At 42.6% G+C, this 22932-nt stretch overlaps 2 protein-coding genes across 2 annotated transcripts; one reads left to right on the forward strand and one right to left on the reverse strand.

Annotated features, from left to right (window-relative positions):
• Positions 1 to 45: 45 nt before the first annotated feature.
• HSPD1 (heat shock protein family D (Hsp60) member 1) lies at positions 46 to 11363 on the forward strand. Its single transcript, XM_084209837.1, has 12 exons — positions 46 to 173; positions 917 to 1092; positions 3908 to 4160; positions 4656 to 4738; positions 5310 to 5405; positions 5704 to 5797; positions 6174 to 6342; positions 6592 to 6691; positions 7499 to 7744; positions 7946 to 8120; positions 8727 to 8905; positions 8995 to 11363. Exons 2-12 carry the CDS (start codon positions 919 to 921, stop codon positions 9145 to 9147), a joined length of 1722 nt encoding a protein of 573 aa, XP_084065963.1. The 5' UTR covers positions 46 to 173; positions 917 to 918; the 3' UTR covers positions 9148 to 11363.
• A 144-nt stretch (positions 11364 to 11507) lies between these two features.
• Positions 11508 to 21802, reverse strand: COQ10B (coenzyme Q10B). The gene is made up of 5 exons (XM_084209838.1): positions 21683 to 21802; positions 18152 to 18298; positions 16515 to 16707; positions 14274 to 14375; positions 11508 to 11721 (listed from the first exon to the last, which is right to left on the reverse strand). Exons 1-5 carry the CDS (start codon positions 21736 to 21738, stop codon positions 11554 to 11556), a joined length of 666 nt encoding a protein of 221 aa, XP_084065964.1. The 5' UTR covers positions 21739 to 21802; the 3' UTR covers positions 11508 to 11553.
• Positions 21803 to 22932: the final 1130 nt, after the last annotated feature.

The raw sequence follows: 22932 nt of genomic DNA on the forward strand, positions 1-22932 counted from the left end.
GCGGGCGCGGAGGCCATGCTGGTTCCGGGGCCGGGCGGCCGGAGCCGCACATGGGCCGGCGGCGCCGCGGGGGCGGGGCTGAGGCGGTGAGTGCCGAGCGCCGCCCGCCGCCGCCGCGCCAGACGTGCCCCGCGAGTCCGCAGAGCCGCGGTGCTGCTCCCGCGCTGCCGCAGGTGAGCGGGAACGCGGCCGGGGCCCCGGACCCGCGCCGCTCTGCCTGGCGTGGGGGCCCTCAGCCCTTTGGCCGCGGTTACCGCGGGGGCCGCGCGCCGGGAGCGGCTGGGCCCGAGCGGCGGGAGCGGGGGGCGGCCGTGATGCAGGCGTTGCGCCCGGGTGGCGGGAGCGGGGCCCGCACCTTGCTGCGGGCCGGTGGTAGCGCGGCGGGCCTGGCGGGCGGCCGGGCGGCGGCGGGGGGCGGGCGGGCGGTGCTGACCTTGCTGCGCGTGTCCTGGTGCAGCGGCCATGTGCCCGCGGGGCCCTGCCTGGCGTGGGGGCTCCGGCGGGCCCGGGCCGGCGGCCGCGGCCTTGTCTCTCTTCTCTCCGCCCTTGATGGCGTAGCGCCGTGGGGGAGCCTTACCCGAGCTCCTCTCGGCACGGCCCCGCTGTTGCAGCCGCGGGCGGGCGGGCGCGGCCCCCGCGCTGAGCACATGGAGCCGCGGGCGCTCCGCGGTGCCCTCGCCGTGTCCTGCCCCGCTCCGGGCGGGAGGAGCTCGGACGTGCTGGAGGCCGCGCAGGGAGGAGCTGCTCCTTGCGGGTCTCGGCGTTGCTTGTGTATCTCGATTTCAGCCAGTCGAAAGATAAAAGATTTATTGTGCCCGCTTTATTTCCTAAATCTGTTCCCCCTCTTTTCCTGTAGAAGTAACTGTCCAAAGCCGTAATGCTTTTGTTTTTCTCTACGTTTCTTTTAATATTTTAGCCATGCTCCGTTTATCTACAGTACTCCGTCAGATAAGACCAGTGTCCAGAGCCCTCGCCCCCCATCTAACACGAGCCTATGCAAAAGATGTGAAGTTCGGAGCAGACGCGAGAGCTCTGATGCTACAAGGAGTAGATCTTTTAGCAGATGCTGTTGCTGTCACCATGGGGCCAAAGGTAATGGAAGACTTGGAGTTTATGTTAGTACAGACCTGGCTGAAAATACTGTGACAGAGAACAGTTGTTGGGTTTCTCTCGGTGCAGCTGCACGATTGTATTTGCAGAACTGCAACGCAAAGGGGCTGGGGAATGGACAGGCTCCTGCAAGCAGCTGTAGTCTCATGTCCACCAAAAGTGGGACAGTAGTGCATGTGCTTTTTGTAGTAACAAAATTGCTTGGATTCCTGTGAAAGGTACATTATATTCGTCTGAACAGTTTGAAGGTTAAGGAGATGTGCATAATGTGTTACCAGCTCAGTTGATAAGGTGTAACAGTTCAGTAGGTAATGTAACTGTCTGTGTCATGGGGCAGGTTAATTAGCATGTGGGGGGCTTGGTTGGATTTTTTAATGGTGCTTGTTTTGTTTGTTAATTTTTTTTTTCAAATTACAATTTTGTATTTGTTTACCTTTTAAATATTAACAAGCTTTAAAAAAATATCCAAAGTGTAATGTTGAGTTCTCAGTTGGCTGGTGAATATTACCAGCCTAAGTGAAATTTCGTGCTAGAGGCATTCATTTGTGTTACCCTATATTCTGTTCTGTAAGGGAGATTTGGGTCTCTTGGAAAACCAGCTGTGGTATTCTGCATAGTCATGCAATGTGCAGTAGGGCTGGAAATGTGATTCCTCTTTTTGAGGAAGAGACACTGATTTTTCTTGGGGCTCATGTGAATATCTGTTCCCTGTAACAGCATGTGCATGATAGTACTTCTGAGGGCTGCTTGGTCTCTGCAACATTCTCATGTACTTTCTGCACGTTTTTAGTGCTCTACCAGCTTCATTCAAAGGCAAAAAAGCCATAAAGCTGAGCAGATGAAGGTTAAGGAACAGTTCTGTCAGGAAACTGTGGTTACTTCCATAAAGGAACAAAGTTTAAGTGTAGTTGGTTAATTTAACTCTTGTTTTTTTGGATCAGGCTACTTTGTGAATGCTGAAGCACAGTTCTAATCCACTGGCTAAAGGGCAGTTGCTGATGCAACTTCATGCAACCTTAGGGGATTTTTGTTGGTTATGCTGGTCTTCATGTAAAAATGGAGGGGTTGTCCTGCAGTGCCTGAGTCAGCTTCTGGCATTGTTAAGAAACATCAGTCTGCTGAGGAAACCTCCTTTGGCCCTGTTCTACATTTTAAGGAGCCCAGTTTGCAGTCTCACACAATCTTTTGGTAGTGCTCCAGCATTTTGAACAGAACTGGTTTGTGTGGGAGCTCGGCTTCTCAATATGCTGGACCATTTTAAATGCCTGTGCAGTTACTGGTGTTTGTTCCCTTCTTCAGGAACACAGACAGGTGTTTCTGCTGAGAGCAAGCCCTTTCATGAGATTTGTTATCTGTAGGTTTTGTTGTGCTCATCTTCTCAGAGCTGCAAACCAAACATTAGGAATAAGACCATATCAAAGTACGAAACAGAATCAAGCAAACTAGGAGACATTTTTTGAAAAATGTACTGGTAGCATGCTCCTCCAGAGAGGAGTTTTCTTATTCTTGTCACTTTTTATATTTAGAAGTGCAGGTCAAATAAAATAGTAGTAGGGAATGCTTTTTGGCATAACTGTTCCATGGCACTGAGGTAAATTTCCATAAGCTCTTCCCCAGGTTCAGCCTGAGGAACTGAAGCAGAACCTTGAGGCTGCTGGGGCGGTTGCGCTTCAGGGGCAGCGGGGCCTCGTGCCTGGCGGGCAGCCAGGGCTGGTTCAGTCATTGAGGCAGATGTGTGTGGGCTCTGAGCAGGGGAGGGGCACAGGGCACCCAGCGCTGGGCGCTGCTGCGCGGGAATCCTTGCCCGGCTCGCCTGGCACGTGATCCCCACCCTGCGCTGGGAGAGCTCTGGCAGGAGCCGGCAGGGTCAGCTCCCAGCAGGACCTGACAGACCGAGTGAGGGCACTTGTGCAGGGCCGGCCGGGAGGGACAGTGCTGACGTGGGGCAGTTGCTCTCCCTTCCCTCTTCCAGCAGCTCCAGCTGTCAGGACAGTAGAGGAGTTTCAGGACAGCTTTAGACCAGAGGTGGCTCCTTGACTTTCTGCTACCTCAGCTCAAACTGGAACTTGATTGTTTGGGGCAGGTATTGGCTACTGAATTCACCTTGAACAAGCAAGGACCTTGTGCAGGTGCACTTGCCTTGTGGTCCCTGTATGGTTCACAGATCCCCGTATTAGCTGTGTCTGTTACATATAATACTCCAGCTTTTTTAGTTGGATCCAAGTGTGAGCTAAGATGGGAAAAGCTTGGTAACGTGGAGTGTTTGAGAAATTACTGTAACACATGAACATAAATTTGAAGTATTCTCAGCTGTTTTTGCTAATCACTATTTACTGCTCACTGTTGAGGTTTGCAAGTCTGCTTTTTATTTTCCATCCAGCACATGCAACAAATTGAGTTTTGTATTACTTGTTTTTCAATGACAAAGAATGTTTATTGTGATCTGTTGAAAATTTTGAAAATTTGGTTATTTGAATTGCTATATTTTTAATTTTGGGCTAAAATTTTAGCATTAGAGGGAATCTCTTCAGTTTTTTTCTCTAAGGTCGGTGTTACTTAATTGCAAACTTCAGCATTATGGCTGAAGAATGGAGTGTCATTCTGTGAAAGCATAAAGCCTTTGAGCCATTTTTCTGGTTTTGGAGAACCTTGATATTAAAGTGTGTGTTTGAGAAGTCCCAGCTGAACGCCCTGTGTAAGGTGTTCAGCTGTGACTGTTCAAAATTTTCAGTTGAGCTCCTGATGGTAATATGCTTTGGGTTGGCTTAGATTTAAAATTCAGTTTTTGTCCCCCTAGGGAAGAACAGTTATTATTGAACAAAGCTGGGGAAGTCCCAAAGTGACAAAAGATGGTGTGACAGTAGCAAAGGCAATTGACTTGAAAGACAAATACAAAAACATCGGAGCCAAGTTAGTTCAAGACGTTGCCAACAATACCAACGAAGAAGCAGGAGATGGTACCACTACTGCAACAGTCCTCGCACGAGCTATTGCCAAGGAGGGCTTTGAGAAGATCAGCAAAGGAGCCAACCCAGTAGAAATCAGGAGGGGTAACTTTTTCCTGTTGTTTTTTAATATTTGATCACTGTCTTTTATTTTTCATATCCTGAATTTGACTTATTTTCTGTTTGAAGAGCCACCATAAAGGGCTATATGATGTTTAGAGAACACAGTGGGGTTTTTTTATACTGCAGACTCTGAACAATCATTAATTTGATCATTGTACTATATTACATGCAGTCAACTTCTTTAATTTGTTATAAGTGAACTGCAGTTAAAGCCATTTCTGCATATAATTAATGCAATAGCCATGTAAACAAATCTCAATCATGAAAATATCTCACACCAATTTCAAAAAACCCATCACTGCATACACAGGATGGAACAAGAAGTACTTGGTTTTGAACATGCAGCCAGTGCATTTTTGCAGTGTGGACTTTTGCTTGAAAGAAAACCTGTTTGTTGTGGTGGGTGGGTGCTTGGTTTGTGTTTTCTGTGCTCTGTACCTTGTTTTGTTCGCTCACAAGTGCCCCGTTCATCCTCAGGGGTGATGCTGGCGGTGGATGCCATCACAGCTGAACTGAAGAAGCTGTCAAAACCTGTTACAACTCCAGAAGAAATTGCACAGGTAAGAAAAAAACACAACAAAATGTAACCCAAATTTAGGCAGCTGTTTCTCAGAAAAAGTTTCATGAAGTTAGGTTGTGTGGATTTTGACATTAGGTACTTTTCTGTGCACTTCAGAAATAGTCTTCAACTGCACTGCTAGAAGCTAGTTCAGAAGTGGGCAGAGTTTTTTCATCTTCAAGTTTCATTCCAAAGTGTGGTTTTAAAACATAAATGTGTGTACTTGGGAGGAATTGATGGGAGCAAAGCTCTGCTGTGAATGGAAGTGATGGCAGAGTACTGAGGGTGTGACAGATCTGCTGTAGGAGATCAGGTTCAGGTGTGTTGGTGGTCCTGGGTTATTTGTGCCTGTGCCTGGGGGTGGCCTGGGTGTGAGCCCAGTGCAGGGAATCTGGCTCTGTGCTGCAGCTGCCCAAGGGCCTGAGCCCCCCTGCTGTGAGTGTGCTGCACTCTGCTGCCCTGCCTTGTCAGAAATGTGAGCATTACACATAGTTACTCTGGTATTTTTTTTTTTTCCATCATGAGGAAGCACCTTGCATTGGAAAATAAGATTAAAAGTCTAATTCTTTCAGGTTGCCACAATATCAGCAAATGGAGATCAGGAAGTTGGCAATATAATCTCTGATGCAATGAAAAAAGTTGGACGAAAGGGTGTGATCACTGTCAAGGTAAGAACTGGCCAAGTGACTGTCTCTTCTCCTGTTAGGGCTGGCTTTTGTCATGTGTGATGCTGCTGCTGCAGCTCACATTCCATAATTCTCACCATAATTCCTCCCCAGCTCCTTTAGATCAGAATTTGATCATTCTTCCATTTTACATTCTTTCTGTTTTGGAGAGAAACACATGAAACTCTGATGTGGGGTCCAGAGCCTTTCAATCTGTTGTGCTCGATATGCTAAAACTGTACTTGTACTTTTGTTAGTAAACAGGGGAGATTTTAATGGAGATTTTCTTGCATCTAAACAGGATGGAAAAACTCTAAATGATGAACTGGAAATTATTGAGGGTATGAAATTCGACAGAGGTTACATCTCTCCATATTTTATTAACACAACTAAAGGTGAGTTACAATAAGTCATGTCAAATGGCTTCTGTGTCAGAAGTAATGGCACCTGTTAAAGGCTTTACAGTCCCTTATGCTGTGCACCACACTAACTAGAGCAGGGGGTCCTTCCTCATCAGAAAATGTGAACTTGGTAAAAGCTTGGAGTGTTGGGGGTTCCTTTTCCTTCTCTGCAAAGTGTTCTGTGAACATCAGGCTGGCCTTGCAACACAGCAGAACAATGGAGAATGGAAGTGGAGTCTTGGAGAAAACAAGTTGTCTTTTTCTGAATGCAGTTGGAAAGTGCAACCATTGCTCCAAAGCACCTGCTTAAGTTAATGCTTGATATGTTTTTGTGATGGAACTGTTCAGATAATGCATGTTGTTTCTGCAGGGCAGAAATGTGAATTCCAGGACGCTTATGTTTTAATCAGTGAAAAGAAAATATCTAGTGTACAGTCCATAGTTCCAGCTCTTGAAATTGCCAATGCCAACCGCAAACCTTTGGTCATCATTGCTGAAGATGTTGATGGAGAAGCCCTCAGCACTCTAGTCTTGAACAGGTGAGACTTAAAATCCATTCTTTTCTATGTGTAAGGCTGGTTGTTCTCTTACCTGTGCCAAAGAAACAGCAGCTTTTAACACCACCACGCTTTGTATCAGCTCAGGCAGAACTTCAGTTGTGTCCTAACTACCTTTCTGACAGAAACCACCTCAGTTTGTGATGGTCTCTTTGTTTGCTTGACTGCTAGAGCTGCACTGAAATAATTTGGCTTAGTAATTAGACTCATTCTCTGAATTTTTGTCTTTAGGCTGAAGGTTGGCCTTCAGGTTGTTGCTGTAAAAGCACCAGGTTTTGGTGACAACAGGAAAAACCAGCTTAAGGACATGGCGATTGCTACTGGTGGCGCAGTAAGTAATGATGTTTTAAGTGGCTTTTTGCTCCAAGGAATGTTAATGCTTTTCAAGGAGGAAAATACTGTGCATTTTTAGTCCTTGGCTTGTATTTGCTGGGTTGCAGGCTGTATTCTGTTCTTTCAAAAATGTAACAGTAACTGATGTTTGAAACTTCCTGTTTTTTAAAATGCAGACACTGATAATTGCTGTGTAATGCAGTTCTGGCCAACCATGTGTCCTTGTAACTGACTGAAGTCACATGAGATTTCCATGCAGGATTTGGATTTTTAAGGGGAAGGAGGAACTCCAAGGCAGTTGTTGCCTCTATAAACAATTGCCTGGGCTCAGATGTGGCAAATATAATTATTTTAAATGTTTGGAATTGACTGAATGAATTTTCTTACTACTAAATTTTGAATATAGTTGATGCACTGATTAATGCCCCTTTATGCTGCCCTTTTTTAATATGCATTTCAAAATCATAGCATGATATTGGAACCCAGAGGATACTGTTGAAATAAAACTTCATGTTTAAGGTACTGGCAGCACAAAGTAACCAGCCAGCAAACTGTTCTTCAGTCAGCAACATGTCCATATCTGTAACTTCTCAAAAGGCAAGCAGATAACGGGCAACAGGACCATGAAACTGTCAGGGGAGGTTTAGGTTGGGTATCAGGAAGAGGTTTTTCAACCAGAGGGTGGAACTGCAGAAATGTGGCTATTTTGCACCATTAGCCTGCTGTATGTGTTTGTGTACTTGCAGATAAAAAACCTGATGTGTGGGAACCTGTGAATTCCAGCTTTTCACTTAATTTCTTTTAGGTGTTTGGAGAAGAGGGTTTGAACCTAAATGTGGAAGATATTCAGCCTCATGACTTTGGTAAAGTTGGAGAGGTCATTGTGACAAAAGATGACACCATGCTCCTCAAGGGGAAGGGTGAAAAGGCTCAGATTGAAAAACGCATTCAAGAAATAATTGAACAGCTAGAGGTTACCACCAGTGAATATGAAAAAGAGAAACTGAACGAGCGATTGGCCAAACTCTCTGATGGAGTTGCAGTATTGAAGGTATGAAGAACTTGGTAAAATCATGATGAGCTAAAGCTTAGGCTTCTTGAGTGCCAAGGTAGAGAAGAAGACTTGCCCATATGGGAGAGGGTGGGTTGGCTTTCTGGCACTTCTTAGGCATTGGCTGCTTAATTTGGTGGCAGCAGTGCTGTCCCACCTGGGCTCCTGGAGCGGCATTGATGTGTGGCTTGCCGCTCGCAGGTGGGCGGAACCAGCGATGTTGAGGTGAACGAGAAGAAGGACAGGGTCACCGACGCCCTGAACGCCACCCGTGCGGCCGTGGAGGAGGGCATCGTCCCAGGGGGTGGCTGTGCCCTGCTGCGCTGCATCCCAGCCTTAGATGCCTTAACTCCAGCCAACGAGGATCAGAAAATTGGTAAGCAAATGACTTGAAGGTGTGTGTGGAAGTGATACAAGCAGGCTTTCTCCTGTCCTGAGGCTTTATCAGGTGGCTTTTAGTGAGTTTTTAGTTACTTGATCTTACGAACATCACATTTCTTTGGTGTGGTGGTCTCTGTTTTTGAGTGGGAAGGAGCTTTTTCACTGCATTGCTGACTGGACTGTGTCAGACCCAGTAGCACTGAAGTAGCAGTAACCCAGCACAGAGTGGCAATTGTTTAGAGTTGGGAGCTGGCTGTTAAAAGTCTTTGCAGACAGACAAAATCTAATAATGTTCAAGAGACACTGTGGCAAATCAAATGGGAAAAGACATTGTGTCATGTTGCACATAAATATAGAGAGTAATAATATTTCTTACTGTTTTTTGTAAAAGTAAAACTAAAATGTGTATGGATTTCCTGCAGAGATTGCATTTGTTGGCAAGTGTCAAGTAGCAGAGAACCTTTCCTCTTGGAACTGACAAAAATAGCTTATGTTCTTTCTTGGAGGGTTTTCTCTTTGTATTGATCTCCAGCACTAGGGCATTCCTTGGCAGTGGGAGTGGTGTTTGTACATGGAGCTCCAGCTATCCTGTTTTTTGCAGGCATTGAAATAATCAAGAGAACACTGAGAATCCCAGCAATGACTATTGCAAAGAATGCCGGTGTTGAAGGATCATTGATAGTTGAAAAAATCTTGCAGAGCCCATCAGAAGTTGGCTACGATGCAATGCTTGGGGACTTTGTAAATATGGTAGAAAAAGGAATCATAGACCCAACTAAGGTAACCTAAAGGTCTTCATTCTTAGATTTGTTTCCTCCCACCTCCTGTGATGGTCAGCAGGTTTTAAGTAGTTTCTTGCTTCTTTTTAGGTTGTGAGAACTGCTCTGATGGATGCTGCAGGTGTTGCATCTCTCCTATCAACAGCAGAGGCAGTGGTGACTGAAGTTCCTAAGGAAGAAAAGGAGCCGGCAATGGGAGGAATGGGTGGGATGGGTGGAGGAATGGGAGGTGGCATGTTCTAATTCCCAGGGTAGGGATGCATCATGAGCTGTGCTGTTGAAGACTGACAGTTCTGACTTCAAAAACTTGAGCTATCAGTGTGAGAGGATGGATAGTGACTGAAGTGAGGCTGGTGTTGAAAAGAATCACTGTAACCATCAGTTACCGGATTTCATTTAACACACGTGTAATTGTTTACAGTCATTGTCCATGCCTACAGATAATTTATTTTGTATTTTTTGAATAAAGACATTTGTACATTCCTGATAACTGGGTGCAAGATCCATCTACCAAGGTTCCGATTTGAACTTAATTAAGGCACTTGATATTCTATTTCAGAATTTCTTGGTGCTTGCCAGTACTAGAAAGAACTTGGAAGCCACTGTGCGTGAGACTAGACAATTGTGTACAAAGTAGGCAAATAGTTATGTGACCTTTATGTAATAAACTGCTCAAAAGTTACAAAATGTATCACCTCCTTCATCTGCACACAAAGCCATAGTTATGGGAGAGCCTGGACAGCCTGCTGCTGCTTGTAAGATTTAGTAGATATTGACACTTATGCTTGAAAAAATGACAGGGCATTTCACTCCGAGAAACATTCCTTGGTCTAGAATGTTTCTCAGAAATGCAAGTGCTTTAATTTTGGTAAGAAATATCTCAGCTGAACTGCACTACAGTTCTTTGAAATATTAAACAATGCTCTGAAAACAAAGCACGTGCACTGAGTTTATTTTGCCCTCTATCTGGTTGTTTCACGTGCTGGAACAGACCCAGTGTACCTTTCACAGTCCCAGGGAAAGTGAAGTGCCCCGAGGGTATCAAACAGGTGAGTCTTCGCTAAGAAAGGGTTCTGGGGTTTTTAGATCCTTCCTTTGCTCAGGTGTATTATGTGATTACCTCCTCACCTTGAGCCTTCCATTCTTACCTTCCTCCTTTCTGGTAAGGGGTGCAGGATTTAGTTATTTTGCACTAGAACTGTTGCTTTGCCTCTTTCTGTATTCTTTGACCTGCCACCACCTCTAACATTGTGCAGTCTTTTCTGTTTTCCAGCCTGCAGAACCATGGTGTTCCCAAACTTGTGTATGTTTATATCTGATTACCTCAGCAATCAAAATTGCTTTACATCTCAGTTCTGTACAAATGATCTTAATCCACCTGTTGCTTTCCTCAGCTTCCTGCCCTTTATAAGAACTATCCTTCCGCAGATGGGATGTGTGACATTCTTATTTTAAGTAAAATTATCTGAAACTGTTTCAGGGCTGTCTTTATTTTGAAACATACCTTTCTATGTTATTTAATATGCTGTTCTTTAATAATCATATGAATTACATGTGCTGCAGAGAAAGGACCAGCTTCAGCACCTAACCTGAAGCTTCACCTAATTTCAGTAAGGAAATCTGGTAATGCAAGGCACCATAAAGTAATTTAGAATCTGTTCAAACCTATTGATTTTTTCAGAAACTGGCAAGAGAATATTCAGGAGTAGAAGTACTGAACATGTTTGTAATCAGGATGGCATTATCCCAGTGGGAGCATGGTACTGAAAAACCTCAAAGAATGAAGTTTTAGTGCTCTCTTACATGATTTATGACAGCTGGCCTTGGCTGTTCTTCTGTGCAAGGAAGCACAGGGCCTCCTGTTACCTGCTTCCAGGGAGGACAGCACGGGTGCCTGGTTCTCAGAGGTAACACTTGCTTTAAAGCATTCTATTTGCATTAGATGAGATGGAGGTAACCAAAATGCAGCGTGTACCAGGCAAGGAGTGGCAAGGAGCAAGTTCAGCCTGCCAAATGTACTACAAATTCCAGACAGGTCCACGGGGTACCACTGCCTGTAGCTGAGACTGCTGCACTCAGATTACAGTGCTCCTTATGTATTTCATTCCTGAAAACAAGGGGAGTTCTAGAGCAGTTGGTGATCACTCTAGGGGCAACTGGAGATCCCTGACTTACCTTTGCCATTCATTTGAATTCAAAGCACCACATCTCAATGGCTGCCAAACTGTGCCATTCTCTGGGAAGCCAGTGTGTCAGTTGGCCTCTGCTTGGGCAAAGCTGGCTGAGTTGATGCTTTGAAGTTACATTCCCACAAAGCTGAGTTAATAAGTTACAGTGCTGTAAAATGCCAGGAGTTTGGCTAAGGCAGAGCTTGGGCTGTGATTCCAGGAGCCGTTTGGCGTTAAACGGCAGCCGAGATAGCCTGGGTTGCAGGCGCTGCCAGGTGTTTGTTACTGATAAGGCTTTAAGCTGCACTTGATTGCAGCTTTTGAACATTCTATATCTGGCTGTCTGAGCAGGTGAGTTTGGCACAGGGTAAGATCACACCCAAACTCAGATAAGAAATGAATGCCCCAAAGGAGGAGCACGGCACTTTGTACAAGTGAAGTGTACAAACAAGTTTATAGCTGAGATTGTTACAGTTTCCCTTTACGTCTGATGAACTTCATGCAGCATCAGCTCCCGAGGGATGCTGGTTTCTGGGCCGTGGAGTTTGGCTGCTCTTCTTTCAAAGGCAGCAACCATCTGCTTTACAACTTCATCAAAAAATAGTGTAGCAAGTTTTGAATGTAGAAGTGAACGAAATTCAAAAGAAATCTGTTGAAGAAAATAAAAGATAATTATTTTTCCTATCTATACTGTTGTAAAATGCTGTTACAAATAGACAACTCTGTTAAAGAATCTCCAGTGAAGGCTGCAGGTAAGTTGTAGAACAGTTAAAACTGAGGAATAGGTGAACGTGGCTGAGAAGGAAACCCATGCTCCTTGGTCTAAGGACTGTACTTCTGGGCTTTTCTATTAGAAGAATCCTCTCATTCAGTTCTCTGAAGTAGTCATTTACATCTACCTAAACTGTCTTTTCTTTTATAAATGGCTCATTACAAAAGAGGTTTGGGGTAATGAAAAACTACTGACAAACAATAACTTACTTTGTGCACAGAATTCACTTGAGGGACAAAAGTTGTCTGAAGAAAATCCTGCGTGGCAAGACAACAGACTAACAGGTAAGCTGGAGCACGCCCAAGAAACTTAGAAGTGACTTGAAATAGTTACCTATTAAATGCCAATGTTTTAATTCAGTCTTTCCTTTTGGTGGCAGTAGCTCTGGTAGGTCCAAACAAGCAGTTTAATTACTAAAATTACAGATTTGGTTTGTGTGTCACATCTGCCTGAACAGCTCCCACACCCAACCTGACACCAGCAGTCAGTGAAATGGATTGGGAGTTAAGTAATTTTTGTTATTCCTGAAAAATCAGATTTAATGCCACAAGGAGCAAATACAGCTTCTCCCCAACTCCTTATGAGCAATGCACATTAACTGCAAAGCAGTAGCACAGAAGTAATTAAACAACTTGGCCCATAAGCCAAGTGTAGCTTCATTTACATTTGCTTGACCTCAAGCATCAATAAAATTAATGTGCCTCTTGCAAGTCTGAGAGCTGTCATTTAGGGCATGCAGAGTTCTGCACAGTGGGGATGTGGAGTCTGGCATCATTTTTAGCAATTATGTCAATCTTAAGGTATGGTATACATTAATGAAGTTTGCAGGTGGTAAAAATGGTGGTGTGCTTCAATCTGTGAACCAAATAATTTCAGAGCTGAAACTAAAGCAGGAAAAGTTCCCTGTTGTATGCAGATGTCTCCTGGAATCAGGCTGGCACAACAGGATACAACAGCTTGTGGGAACCAGCATACCCTGAAACTCAAATAACATTTTCTAGAGGAAACAAGCATTCTTCAGTTGAAGTTTTCTCTGGAATATCTGTAATTGCAGGGCCTGTTTTGAGGAGTTTGTTGTGAAATGCTTATCATCCCTGCCTGCACGTGCCCAGAGGCAAGGAGCAGCAGGGCCGGAACTGGCAGAGGTTCAGCTCAGCCAACTGCATGGCTTCCTTTGCTGCCTCCAAACAGGGTAAGCAGTAAGATGTATTGATAGTGTTCCCCCAAAAAATGAAAAGTATTCCGTTCAGTTTTGATTCCATTTAACTGAAGTTCTTGACCTGAAATGTCAAAATGTGGCTTTGGTTTGTGGAGGTGTGGTGCTGTTTTCTCGCAGAGCCTGTATGTAGATTGTAGGCTTTAAATAGTTGTTTAATTCAAGTTTTTTAACTGATTTATGGCATGGGTTAAAAGACAGCTTATATTTGTTAGTAGAAAGAACTGACACTTATTTGCCTAAAGAAAAACAAATAACACGAGCACGCAACATGCAAAACATTAAAATATGTGGTTCTTTGAGCACCTGTAGATTAATTTTTACTGTTGAACTGTATGAAGTGCAATACAGTAATAAGCTGAAAGTTAATAACCCAAGGAGGTTAATGTGCTAGTTCAAAGATACTCCAAAAGCTTTTTCCTATTCACTGAAGCTAATTTTCAAAGCAGAGTATTCCAGCAGATGGCAGCAGGATTAGCCCAACTCTGTGCACTTCTGCAGCCTGTTACAACCCCCAGCTCAATGCTTTGTTACACACTTTGTTATTAAATGCAAGGAAAAAAAGTAATGGCAGACAACCAGACAACATGGAAAAACAGTAACTGGAATGGAAACAGCTTTTCTGAGAGTGAAATCAGGCTAAATCAGGTACTGGATTTAAAGAGCAATACTTTTGGGCTGCAGCGATATCCCATCATAGATTAGAGACAGCAAAAATCTATTACACTTGTATTAGAGAAGGAAGGACTAAGGCTTAAAATACGTGAAAGAGTAAAACTGGAAGACAGGAAATTAATCTGACCAAACTGCAGCCCAAACAGGACAGATGGCAGAACACTGACTTTCTGGTACCAAGAGCATTTAGGTTGTAGAGTGATTAAAGAAAATAGCAAAGTATATTTAGCATTTCTCCTGCACTGGAGTGTCTAAAAACTTCAATCTCTTTAGAACTGTAGGGTGAGAGGTGTCTGTCCTAGACTGTTTCATGACACATGGACACCTCACAGAAGGCTGCTATTTCTGAAGGATGCTGAAGTGGTTTCCAGCAGTACAGTTTGCAAAATATTTTTTGGACAGAATCTACTAAAGCTAACTTGTTTTCTGTGTATAAGTGTTTAAAAACACTTATGCATTTTAAAAAGCCCCCTCAGTTGAAGATAAGTGTTTCTATGTGCTGCTCCTAGCACGTGGTAGTTCTAATTACCATACTTACTGAAAAATCCAATGTACATGTCCTTGGATAACCAGGGATACCAGGGCTCAAACGCCACACTGTTTCCAAGTGATTAAAGAGTTTTCCATCTGTGCATGATGCCTAAAATAAAGTTTTGAAAATCAAGCTACAATTAGGCTTTTACAAATGTGACAAACAGGTATTACTGAAGCTTGTGTTTGCATTTTGTTAAATAGTGATGGTCATGGCATAGTTAAACCTGTTCTTACAGCACAGCCAATATGCAAAGATGTCAATTATAGCAAAATGACTGAGGTCCTTCCAAGGCAGAGGAAAATACTGTGTCTGAGTGTCATAAAACAGATTTGTGGCATGATGCATAGAACATCCAAATACATAACCTCAGCTGGCTTGGAATTTGTAGAGAAAATTTCTGTAACTTTTTTTTGGGTCATTTTTTTACAAGTTCTTATTGTTACCCCAGAGAGCTCTGCTCCAACAGACTGCCCCCAGGGAATAGGTGTTGCTTGGCTTGGAGAGCTGTGCTGAGGTGACTCATCTCAAAGACTAATCACCAGCACAAAAACACCTACATTTCTCTTTCCAGGAATGAGATAATGCATGGCCTTGCTACTTCTATATCAGAAAGAGGAGTAGAGGGAAGATTAGATACAAAGAGCTGGCCCCTACTGCTATCAAAACAGCAGAAAAAATGGGAAAAGTGCCACTTTGTTCCCCTTTCTTCCAGTCTTAAAGTAGCAAACTCACTCCATGCTTTCCCCTCAGCAAAAACTGCTGTTACCAATCTGATTTTTCCATTGTTTAAGCCCTAAAAATGGGAAAACCTCTAAGCAACAAACCCATTCCCATTTTGTGCCTGAGCAGCACACAAGGTTCCTTTGCCTGGAGTTACTTGAGAGTGACAGTGAAATGGTCCAAGCACACAATCACTTCCCTAGAGATGTTCCTGCAGTTCTGTGGACATAATGTAAACCTCTAGGAAAAGTAATTGCAGCAGAGAAAAGGCTAATGAGCCTCGGGGGAGGCAATCTGAAGAAATGGCTTTCCTCACCACTTTTGTGAGTCTTTTTTCTGAGACAAGAATTCTTCTTTTGAATGAATTAACAGAGGAAAAGAGTTGGTAAGCCAACCTGATAGCTGTGTGAAAGAAAAAAGCCTGTCTTCTTAGGAAAATGTAGAAAAGGAAAGCTCTCAGCATGTAAGTCACAGATTTTCCATTATAGCTGCTCAACTTTTTTTAATAAAGAGAGAATTTTTTTTCTTTCCAGAATCAGTAAGGATATTGAATAAAGGCATTTTGCATATTCCTTTTCCAATTTACATCTCCCCTGTACTTCAGAAACTCATTTTCTTTTAAGTGTCTCTTATTAGGAAGCCTAGAAAAGAATAGTGAAATAAGATTTTCAAGCAATTTTCTTCAACAGCAATCAAATGCTATAATTTCCACTAATTATTCCAAACCAATCAGGATCTCCCAAGGGAGAGGCAGTTTTGCTATAGGGAATCTGTTCTGAGCCATTCTTTATCAAAACAGATTTGAACATGTAAGGCAAACAAATAGAAGATCCAGGCATCATTTAAAATATTTTCCTTGATGCTTTTCTACTTTTCTCTTAATTATTGCTCATAAAAAGCTGAAAGGAAAAACATAACTGCTTCTCTTCTGAGCATACTAATTGTAAAAAAAAAGACTTTAAATCCACATTTCTTTCTTCTCATCAATATATCAATAACCATCTCTTCAGCACATTGTACTTATGCTTAGCCTTTTTTGAGGCTTATAATATCATCTAGTTAAAATCATGAGGAGAAAATTAATGACAGATAGCAAGTTCATTAAGATATCAGAAGCTAGAGTTTTCAGATAACTTTTAACTGATTACTTATTTTGCATTCAGAGAGGCTTGGACAAAATAAAAAAAAAAACAACAAAAAAGAAAAAAACCCAAAAACAATAACAACAACAAAAAAAAAACCAACCAAAAATGTATCTTCTTTTAATAGCTGCCAGTTTTGGCAATAAAGACAAATTAAAAAGTGATTTCCTGTCCTCCCTCATGTGGCAGGTTGTTTTAAAACACATTCAAATTCTCCCCAGTTTAGCTAAAATCTTTAAAGAAAAGCAACACAAGTTTTAAGCCACACAAAGAACTTCCAGCATCGATTATGTTTTAAGGCAAGATGTTCCTGGAATATTCAAATTTCAACAAACAAAAGTTATGGAAAATTATGGTTAGGAGAAAAGAAAAATGCAATTACCTTAACTAAATGTGGTCTCACTAGGGTTACAATTGATGTGTATCTCTCCACTACAGGAGGGAATCCTATTTCTAGCTCTGCTTTGCAGTACCCAGAGCGCCTCGAGAGTATGTCTGACTTTTTACACCAAGGAACAAAGAGTTTGTAATTCTCCACAACAGCAACAACTTCATACATTTCCTGCATGGAATACCTGGAAATAGACACATGAATGTTACAGTTACAAGGTATTTAAACTTCAAATTAGTATTAAAAATGTTCAAAGATGGTATACGTGGCCTAAGCAGTTGAAAGGCAGACACAGTCACTACCACTGATTTTGGAAATTGAAAATGCAGCTTTGCTAATTAAGAGGAAAGAAAAGGAATACACTGGTACTTGTTTTTTGCATAAAGAAGCAAAACATCACACACCATCCAGCAGTAACTTTAGAGAATAATGAACCTAGTGCCTGCTACTTTTCTGCAATATCAGGTAAACAAGCATACTCTTCAAATGGAAACATTTTTTCCAGCACAGTTGTGTCTTCATTTAGACAGATGTTAGACACTGCACCAAAAAAAAAAACAACAAGGTGTACCAAAACTCAGGTACTATATTTCATAAGGTTTAAACAGAGGAGCACCACTTTCCTTATTTGAGCCCAGATAAAGAAGCCTAATTAAAAAACCAGATGGAATAGAAAAACCTTCCAGCACCACAGAATGGCTGATGTTGGAAGGGACCTCTGGACCTCATTTTGTCCAACACCCCTGCTCAGGCAGGATATTGAAATCAGATTAAACACTATTAAGGCTACATTTTAGCTGATTCTGCTAAAAGTAAGATGGCAAAGTATAACATAGCTATGGGTTTTAATTTTTCATTCTGACTCTGAAACAGATGGGATTAAGCATGTGCTTAATTTCCTTTAAAATGAAGCATATGTTCAGCAGTACTTAGCAGTGAGGACTATTGGACAAAGGCCCTCTTTAAGTGGCTAGGCAAGATCTGTTGCAGTTCAAGAACTATCAAAACAAGGAATGTTAAGTATAGTAAAAAAAAATGCTAATAAACAGTTCATACTGTTGTGGACCAGAGCCTGGGCAAATCCCAGTATCATTAAATGAACTGGGATTTTCCCACTAGCTCTAAGGCAAACAAGGTTTTCAAAATCTTTTTCTTGTGTGAAGTTTCTTCATCACAGAACTAATTATTTTTCTTCTTTTAAAGAAATAAGAAAATCTTGAGAAGTATAATATAATGTAAGTGCAAACATTAGCATGTGTTTGGGAGAGAATGGAACAGGGTTTTCACACCTATTGATTTATTCACATTTTACTAGATGAAATTCTTAGTGTATTACTCCATTTCAAGGTTGGTTTTGTTTTGTCATGGAATGGAACAGTTATTTCTGCTGTTTCTTGCTATAAACCAAGGGCTTTGGGTTCCAACTTTTTTTTATATTAACTTTCAGACTGGTAAACCTAATCTCTGCAAATTCTGAAAGTCAAAACTCCTTTCTAGGTTCCCATAGTCTTGGAGACAAGTGTCTTCAGGGATACTCAGTTTTTTAACTACTTGTGTTTTGGATTAATTACAGCAAATACAAAATCAATAAGCATTTAAAGCATCTGTGTCCACAGTTTTATACCAACCCTATAATTCTTCTTTCAGAATATTCTTTTCTTTTATTTATTAGTGGTGCAGCAACATTGAAGAAGTTTCTTGAAAAAGTATGGCTCATTACAGGTACTTGCAAAGGAGGAGTTCTGGTCATCAGAATACCACAAGAAGCCAAGTGCCTGAAACAGGGAGAATGCTTTTAGATGTGTTTCATATCAGCAAAATAAATAACAATGCATTCAGGTAAGACAAACCAACTCTTGTATAATATTATAGAAAATGTCAGCCAGATGGAAAAACGAAGGCTTGTAACAATATAAAGTGTCAAAAACATAAGGGGCACCTTTTCTTTTTCCCCTAAGAGAAACTAAAAATAGCCCCCAGTCATGCCAGAAGTAACTGGCAGAATAAAATACAAAGGACTTCATTAACCACTGGCTGCAGGGCAGCTTGAGTTCATGCTCAAGTCTCACATGCACTTAGTGTGCAGAAGAGGCTTTCTTAATAACAAAAACGAGGCATAGTTTGCAAAATTTTACCTTTGTGGAATACACAAAGTAGAGAAGGTTTCACTTGGAAACAGAAAGCTGAACTCTGCTATAATCCTCCTGCTGGCACCCTTCTCTTAAAAAGACAACTTCATTTTGGGAGTCCTTTCAGAAGGTGCTTTGTTTACCCAGCTTTCAACATTTCCTTCAGAAAATATCACCAGAACCTTGGATGCAGTGTTTTCATATGTAAAACTTAACAAATTCCCTTTAAAACTACCAGTAATTCTAAGACTGCACCTCGGTGTTCTCAGTGAACATCTACACTAAAATCTCATAAGTATTCATCATGTGTAACAGTTCTCCTAAATCACTGATTTTCCTCAGATCAGGTCAGTCAAGATGCAAAACGCTGCCTGAGAAGCTCTGAATTTTGGCACCAGGAAAGTAAAAATGCCACTATTTGCCCACAGTGACTCTAAAAACATAAGCTAACAAGTAACCCAGGTCTTTTACTGATCTTCCTCTAACTATATAGTCAGGAATATACTTCTGGATTCACGTGGTTAAAAATGAAGCCAACCTCTTTTACTCAGAACTAGGCTTCTTTGGGGTTTGGTTGGTTGTTTTGTTGTTTTTTTAGACAAAATGAACATGTAGATGCGTTTTTTCTTTTTTTTTTCCGTTTTTTTAAAATCAAACACCAAATTAGTCAGCAAATTAGTTACCAATTTTGAATTAAATTTAATTTAAATTAGCAATATGTTCTTTAAAAATCAGCATAATTTAGAATTCTAATGAAATACAGTAGTTACCCATGACTGAGCTCATCAGCTTACATGGTCACTGTATTAGGGGTCAGGTAAATAACAAAGTGGTAGAGTTTAGAGGAAAATAATCATTATTAGCAGCTGGTTAAAAACAATCTGTACAGACTTTTTAAAAATTCCAGCTATGCAACTGGAATATGAAGCATGATGCCTGAAAACACACTGTAATCACTGCTGTTGAAAAGAAACTAAAATGGGACAGACATATTGCATCGAAATTAAGAGAGGATAGGTCCACTTTAAAAGCCTTTAGACTCTTGTTTGTAACAGTATCTCATAGGATGTGGACAAAGTCTGTTTTTTTCCAGACAGACCATACAAGACTGTTAAGGAAAAGCTTTGACAGGAATGCTGGAAGAGCGCCAGTAATGTTGTAGCTGCCTCAACCAGATTCTGAGAAGGTGTTCAAACGTGTGGAGCAGAGCTCATTCTGCACAGCTGATTTAAATTCCATTATCTGGGGCTATGTACAGGACACAGTCCAAACCAGTCACCAGGGTTTGGCTCTTGGTTTGTATTTTACTGTACTGCCGTGCCAGTCTATTGTTTCATGCAGTTTTATCTAAACTTGTTTCAGCCACAGGGCTGAAAAACAATCCCTACAAATAATCTCTCAGCTGCTGAAAGACTGTGTCCTTGCCACTTGAGGAAGGCAAGGTTAAGAGGTTGTAATGCTAACAAGTATGGTGAGGCTCCATCCCTCTCCCAATTTTATCTGAAGAACAGATGCTGTGAGAATGTTCTGGGCTTGGTCCCAGGTCAGGAAAGCAGATCTCTTTAAGAAATCCCCTGGTTTCCATGGACTGTCATGCGTTTTTGTGAACCTGACCTGGGCCACTGAAGAAAAACCAAGTCCATTCTAGAATTCAGACACACCTGCCACCTCTGTATTTATCTCCTGCCAGTGACAGAACCATCTCCACTCACTCCTGCCACTCACTGCTTCCTCCCTGAGCACTTGAGGACTGATCAAGGCATAGCCCAACTCCCATGACCTGAAAAGGAAGCATTTCTGGAGTATGACATGCACACGTAAGTGATCCATATTCTGTGATTTTTAAATTTTGTGTAAATATAATTACACAATTTTCTAAGCCTGAACATTAACTTTTTTGAAAAAAATGGCTCTCTTAACTCCTCAGTATCAACGTTGAAATTAGTGCCAGGAGCATGCCAGGGCAAATGTGTTTACTATAGCCCAGCTGATACTTTCATTAGGTTAGTGATATCTGACTTTACTGTCTGTGAGAGGGGAGTTGATCCCATTCAAATTCTTTGCCAACAGCAGCTTGTATCCCAAAAAATCAGTGTACCAGCAAGTGTCCTCACTAGCATCTCAGTCTGAACAAGCACACGAGACTAATTTACCACCTGAGCCCTTGAAGCCTGCTACTGAGCACCGTGACGTTCTGCAGAGCTGGCAGCAGGTACAGAGTGCATTCCAGGGACAACTGCAGCAGTGAAGTGTCCCCAGCTCCAAGGCTTCAGGTGGCACAGCACTGGGTTTGATCCAGCTTGTGCTTGCTTAAAACCAGCTGCCAAGATCCTTGCAGCTTCCACTAGAAACATTTTTAAACTGAGTTTGCAAGCAGTTACTTAAGGGGTTTCCTTATACCAAACACCTTTCCAGCAATTGATTTTGCCCTGGAGACTCTAATAAATTACTCTTTAAAACAGCAATTTTGTTGAACAGGTCTGAACAAATTTAATATTGCAGACACAACACTGAGATTATACCACAAAGAATATACAGTAAAAAATGTGGTCCAATATTACGTTTTACCACTGAACAGTTAACAATTCTGTCAAATGACTGCATGAAATTTCACATCATGAACCAATCTCTGTTTCACTTTTTGACAGGTTTTATAAGGATGACAGAGTTTGATAAAGAAACACAGCAGCACTGCCATAACAGTGCTAACAGGTGAAACTTTTATACTAGGATTTTCAAATCGCACTCTCATCTGCTTGCTTCTTTTTCTTTCAGATGAAAGGTTAACTCTTCACCAAAGCACATTGTTTTCCTCAAGCTCTTGCAGCCAGCCTTACACACGCTCAGGTGAGAAGGAACTTGTTGCATTATCTGAAGCGGAAAGCATCCGGGCGCTTCCTCAGTTTTTAAATCCTTTGACGGATCGCTCACAACTCTGCCACAGTCTCGGGCAAAGAGGAGGCGAGTCTCTAACCGGGAAACCGGCCCCTCTCTGTCACGCCCGCGGTATCCGCGCCTCGCCCCGCGTACCTGGCGGCGGCCCCTCCGGCCAGCGCCCTGCCGAGCGCCGCGCCGCTCCGCGCCATCCCGACCGCGCTGCTCTCGCCGCCGGCGGCCCGGTTCGCGGCGCGGAGCCGGCCCGCCCTGCCTGCGGGGACGCGCGGTCACGGGACAGCGCGCGCGCCCGCGCCGCTCAGCCTGATTGGCCCGGCGGCGCGCGAGCCCCGCGCGCGGCCATAATTGGGCTGGAGCGCGGGGGGCGCCCCCACCGAGCGGCGGGAGCGGCTTCGGCCCCGTGTCCGTCCCCGTGTCCGTCCCCGTGTCCGTCCCCGTGTCCGTCCCCGTGTCCGTCCCCCGCAGAGCGCCTGACCCGGGGGTGGGGGTGGTCCGCGGGAGGAGTCATTGGTGTTCGTCCCGCCTCTGCTCGGTGCGTGCTCAGGGTTACAGTCAGCAGAAACTTAACAATAGGGCCACAGACCTGTCTGGGGCCAAAGAAATCACTAATTAACGCTTTCTCGTAATTCACCTTTCAAATCAGCCTCTCTCAAGGAAAGCGTGCATTACAATTACTCTGTGATTGGAGACCTACAGTTTAAATAACTCATCATACCTTTCATATTTTGTGTAATACACGTTTATGCGTTACACATAAAGTGTTAAAAGGTAAGACTGCAAAATCTATAATCTATTTCCATAAAATAGTTTGGGTTGGCGCTTTTTTTTTTTTTTTTTAATTTGTACCAGGTATAGTCTTGACTGGGAATCTTGAGCTAAGACTGGTATTTTCATATCCTGAATTTGACTTGTGTTTGGGCTGTATGCACTAGAAAACCAGCCTGGATTTATTGCCAGCAATGTCCCTCCGACTACTGGAGGAACCCGTTTCCACCGATTTGCAATGTAAATGAAGCAATTTTAGCTAAAATTGTTGAATGCTGAATGCATTAAGGAGTGAGAAGATTTCTGGACAAAAATAACAGTTCAATTATATAAAACTACAACAACATCCTCTTCAGAAAATTGATCCTTTTAATTATCCCAGCCTCCTTGCCATTAGTAAAACCACTCATCATTAAATAAGCACACCACCAATTTGGATGACAGTCAATGGAGCAGCTTTTACTTTACCACCTCAGGGTATGGTGTTTTTCAGATAAGCTGTCCTGCAGCATATCTCATTAACTTGATGAGAAACAGAAATCAGTAAAAACCCATATTCTCTAGTGCAGGTGGAAAACAAACTGCAAAGCCAGAAATACAAACAAAGCCCCAGTCCTATG

Source organism: Fringilla coelebs (assembly GCF_963513975.1).
Source record: "Fringilla coelebs genome assembly, chromosome: 7".
In the NCBI taxonomy this organism is placed as follows: domain Eukaryota; kingdom Metazoa; phylum Chordata; class Aves; order Passeriformes; family Fringillidae; genus Fringilla; species Fringilla coelebs.

Coding starts and splice junctions, on each gene's coding strand:
- HSPD1 (XM_084209837.1), top strand. CDS start 919: ATGCTCCGTTTATCTACAGTACTCCGTCAGATAAGACCAGTGTCCAGA. Junction 1,093..3,907: donor CTGTCACCATGGGGCCAAAG/GTAATGGAAGAC, acceptor TTGTCCCCCTAG/GGAAGAACAGTTATTATTGA. Junction 5,798..6,173: donor TTTTATTAACACAACTAAAG/GTGAGTTACAAT, acceptor TTGTTTCTGCAG/GGCAGAAATGTGAATTCCAG.
- COQ10B (XM_084209838.1), bottom strand. CDS start 21,738: ATGGCGCGGAGCGGCGCGGCGCTCGGCAGGGCGCTGGCCGGAGGGGCC. Junction 18,299..21,682: donor GCCGGAGGGGCCGCCGCCAG/GTACGCGGGGCG, acceptor TCCCTGTTTCAG/GCACTTGGCTTCTTGTGGTA. Junction 16,708..18,151: donor TCTGAAAGAAGAATTATAGG/GTTGGTATAAAA, acceptor GTCTATTTCCAG/GTATTCCATGCAGGAAATGT.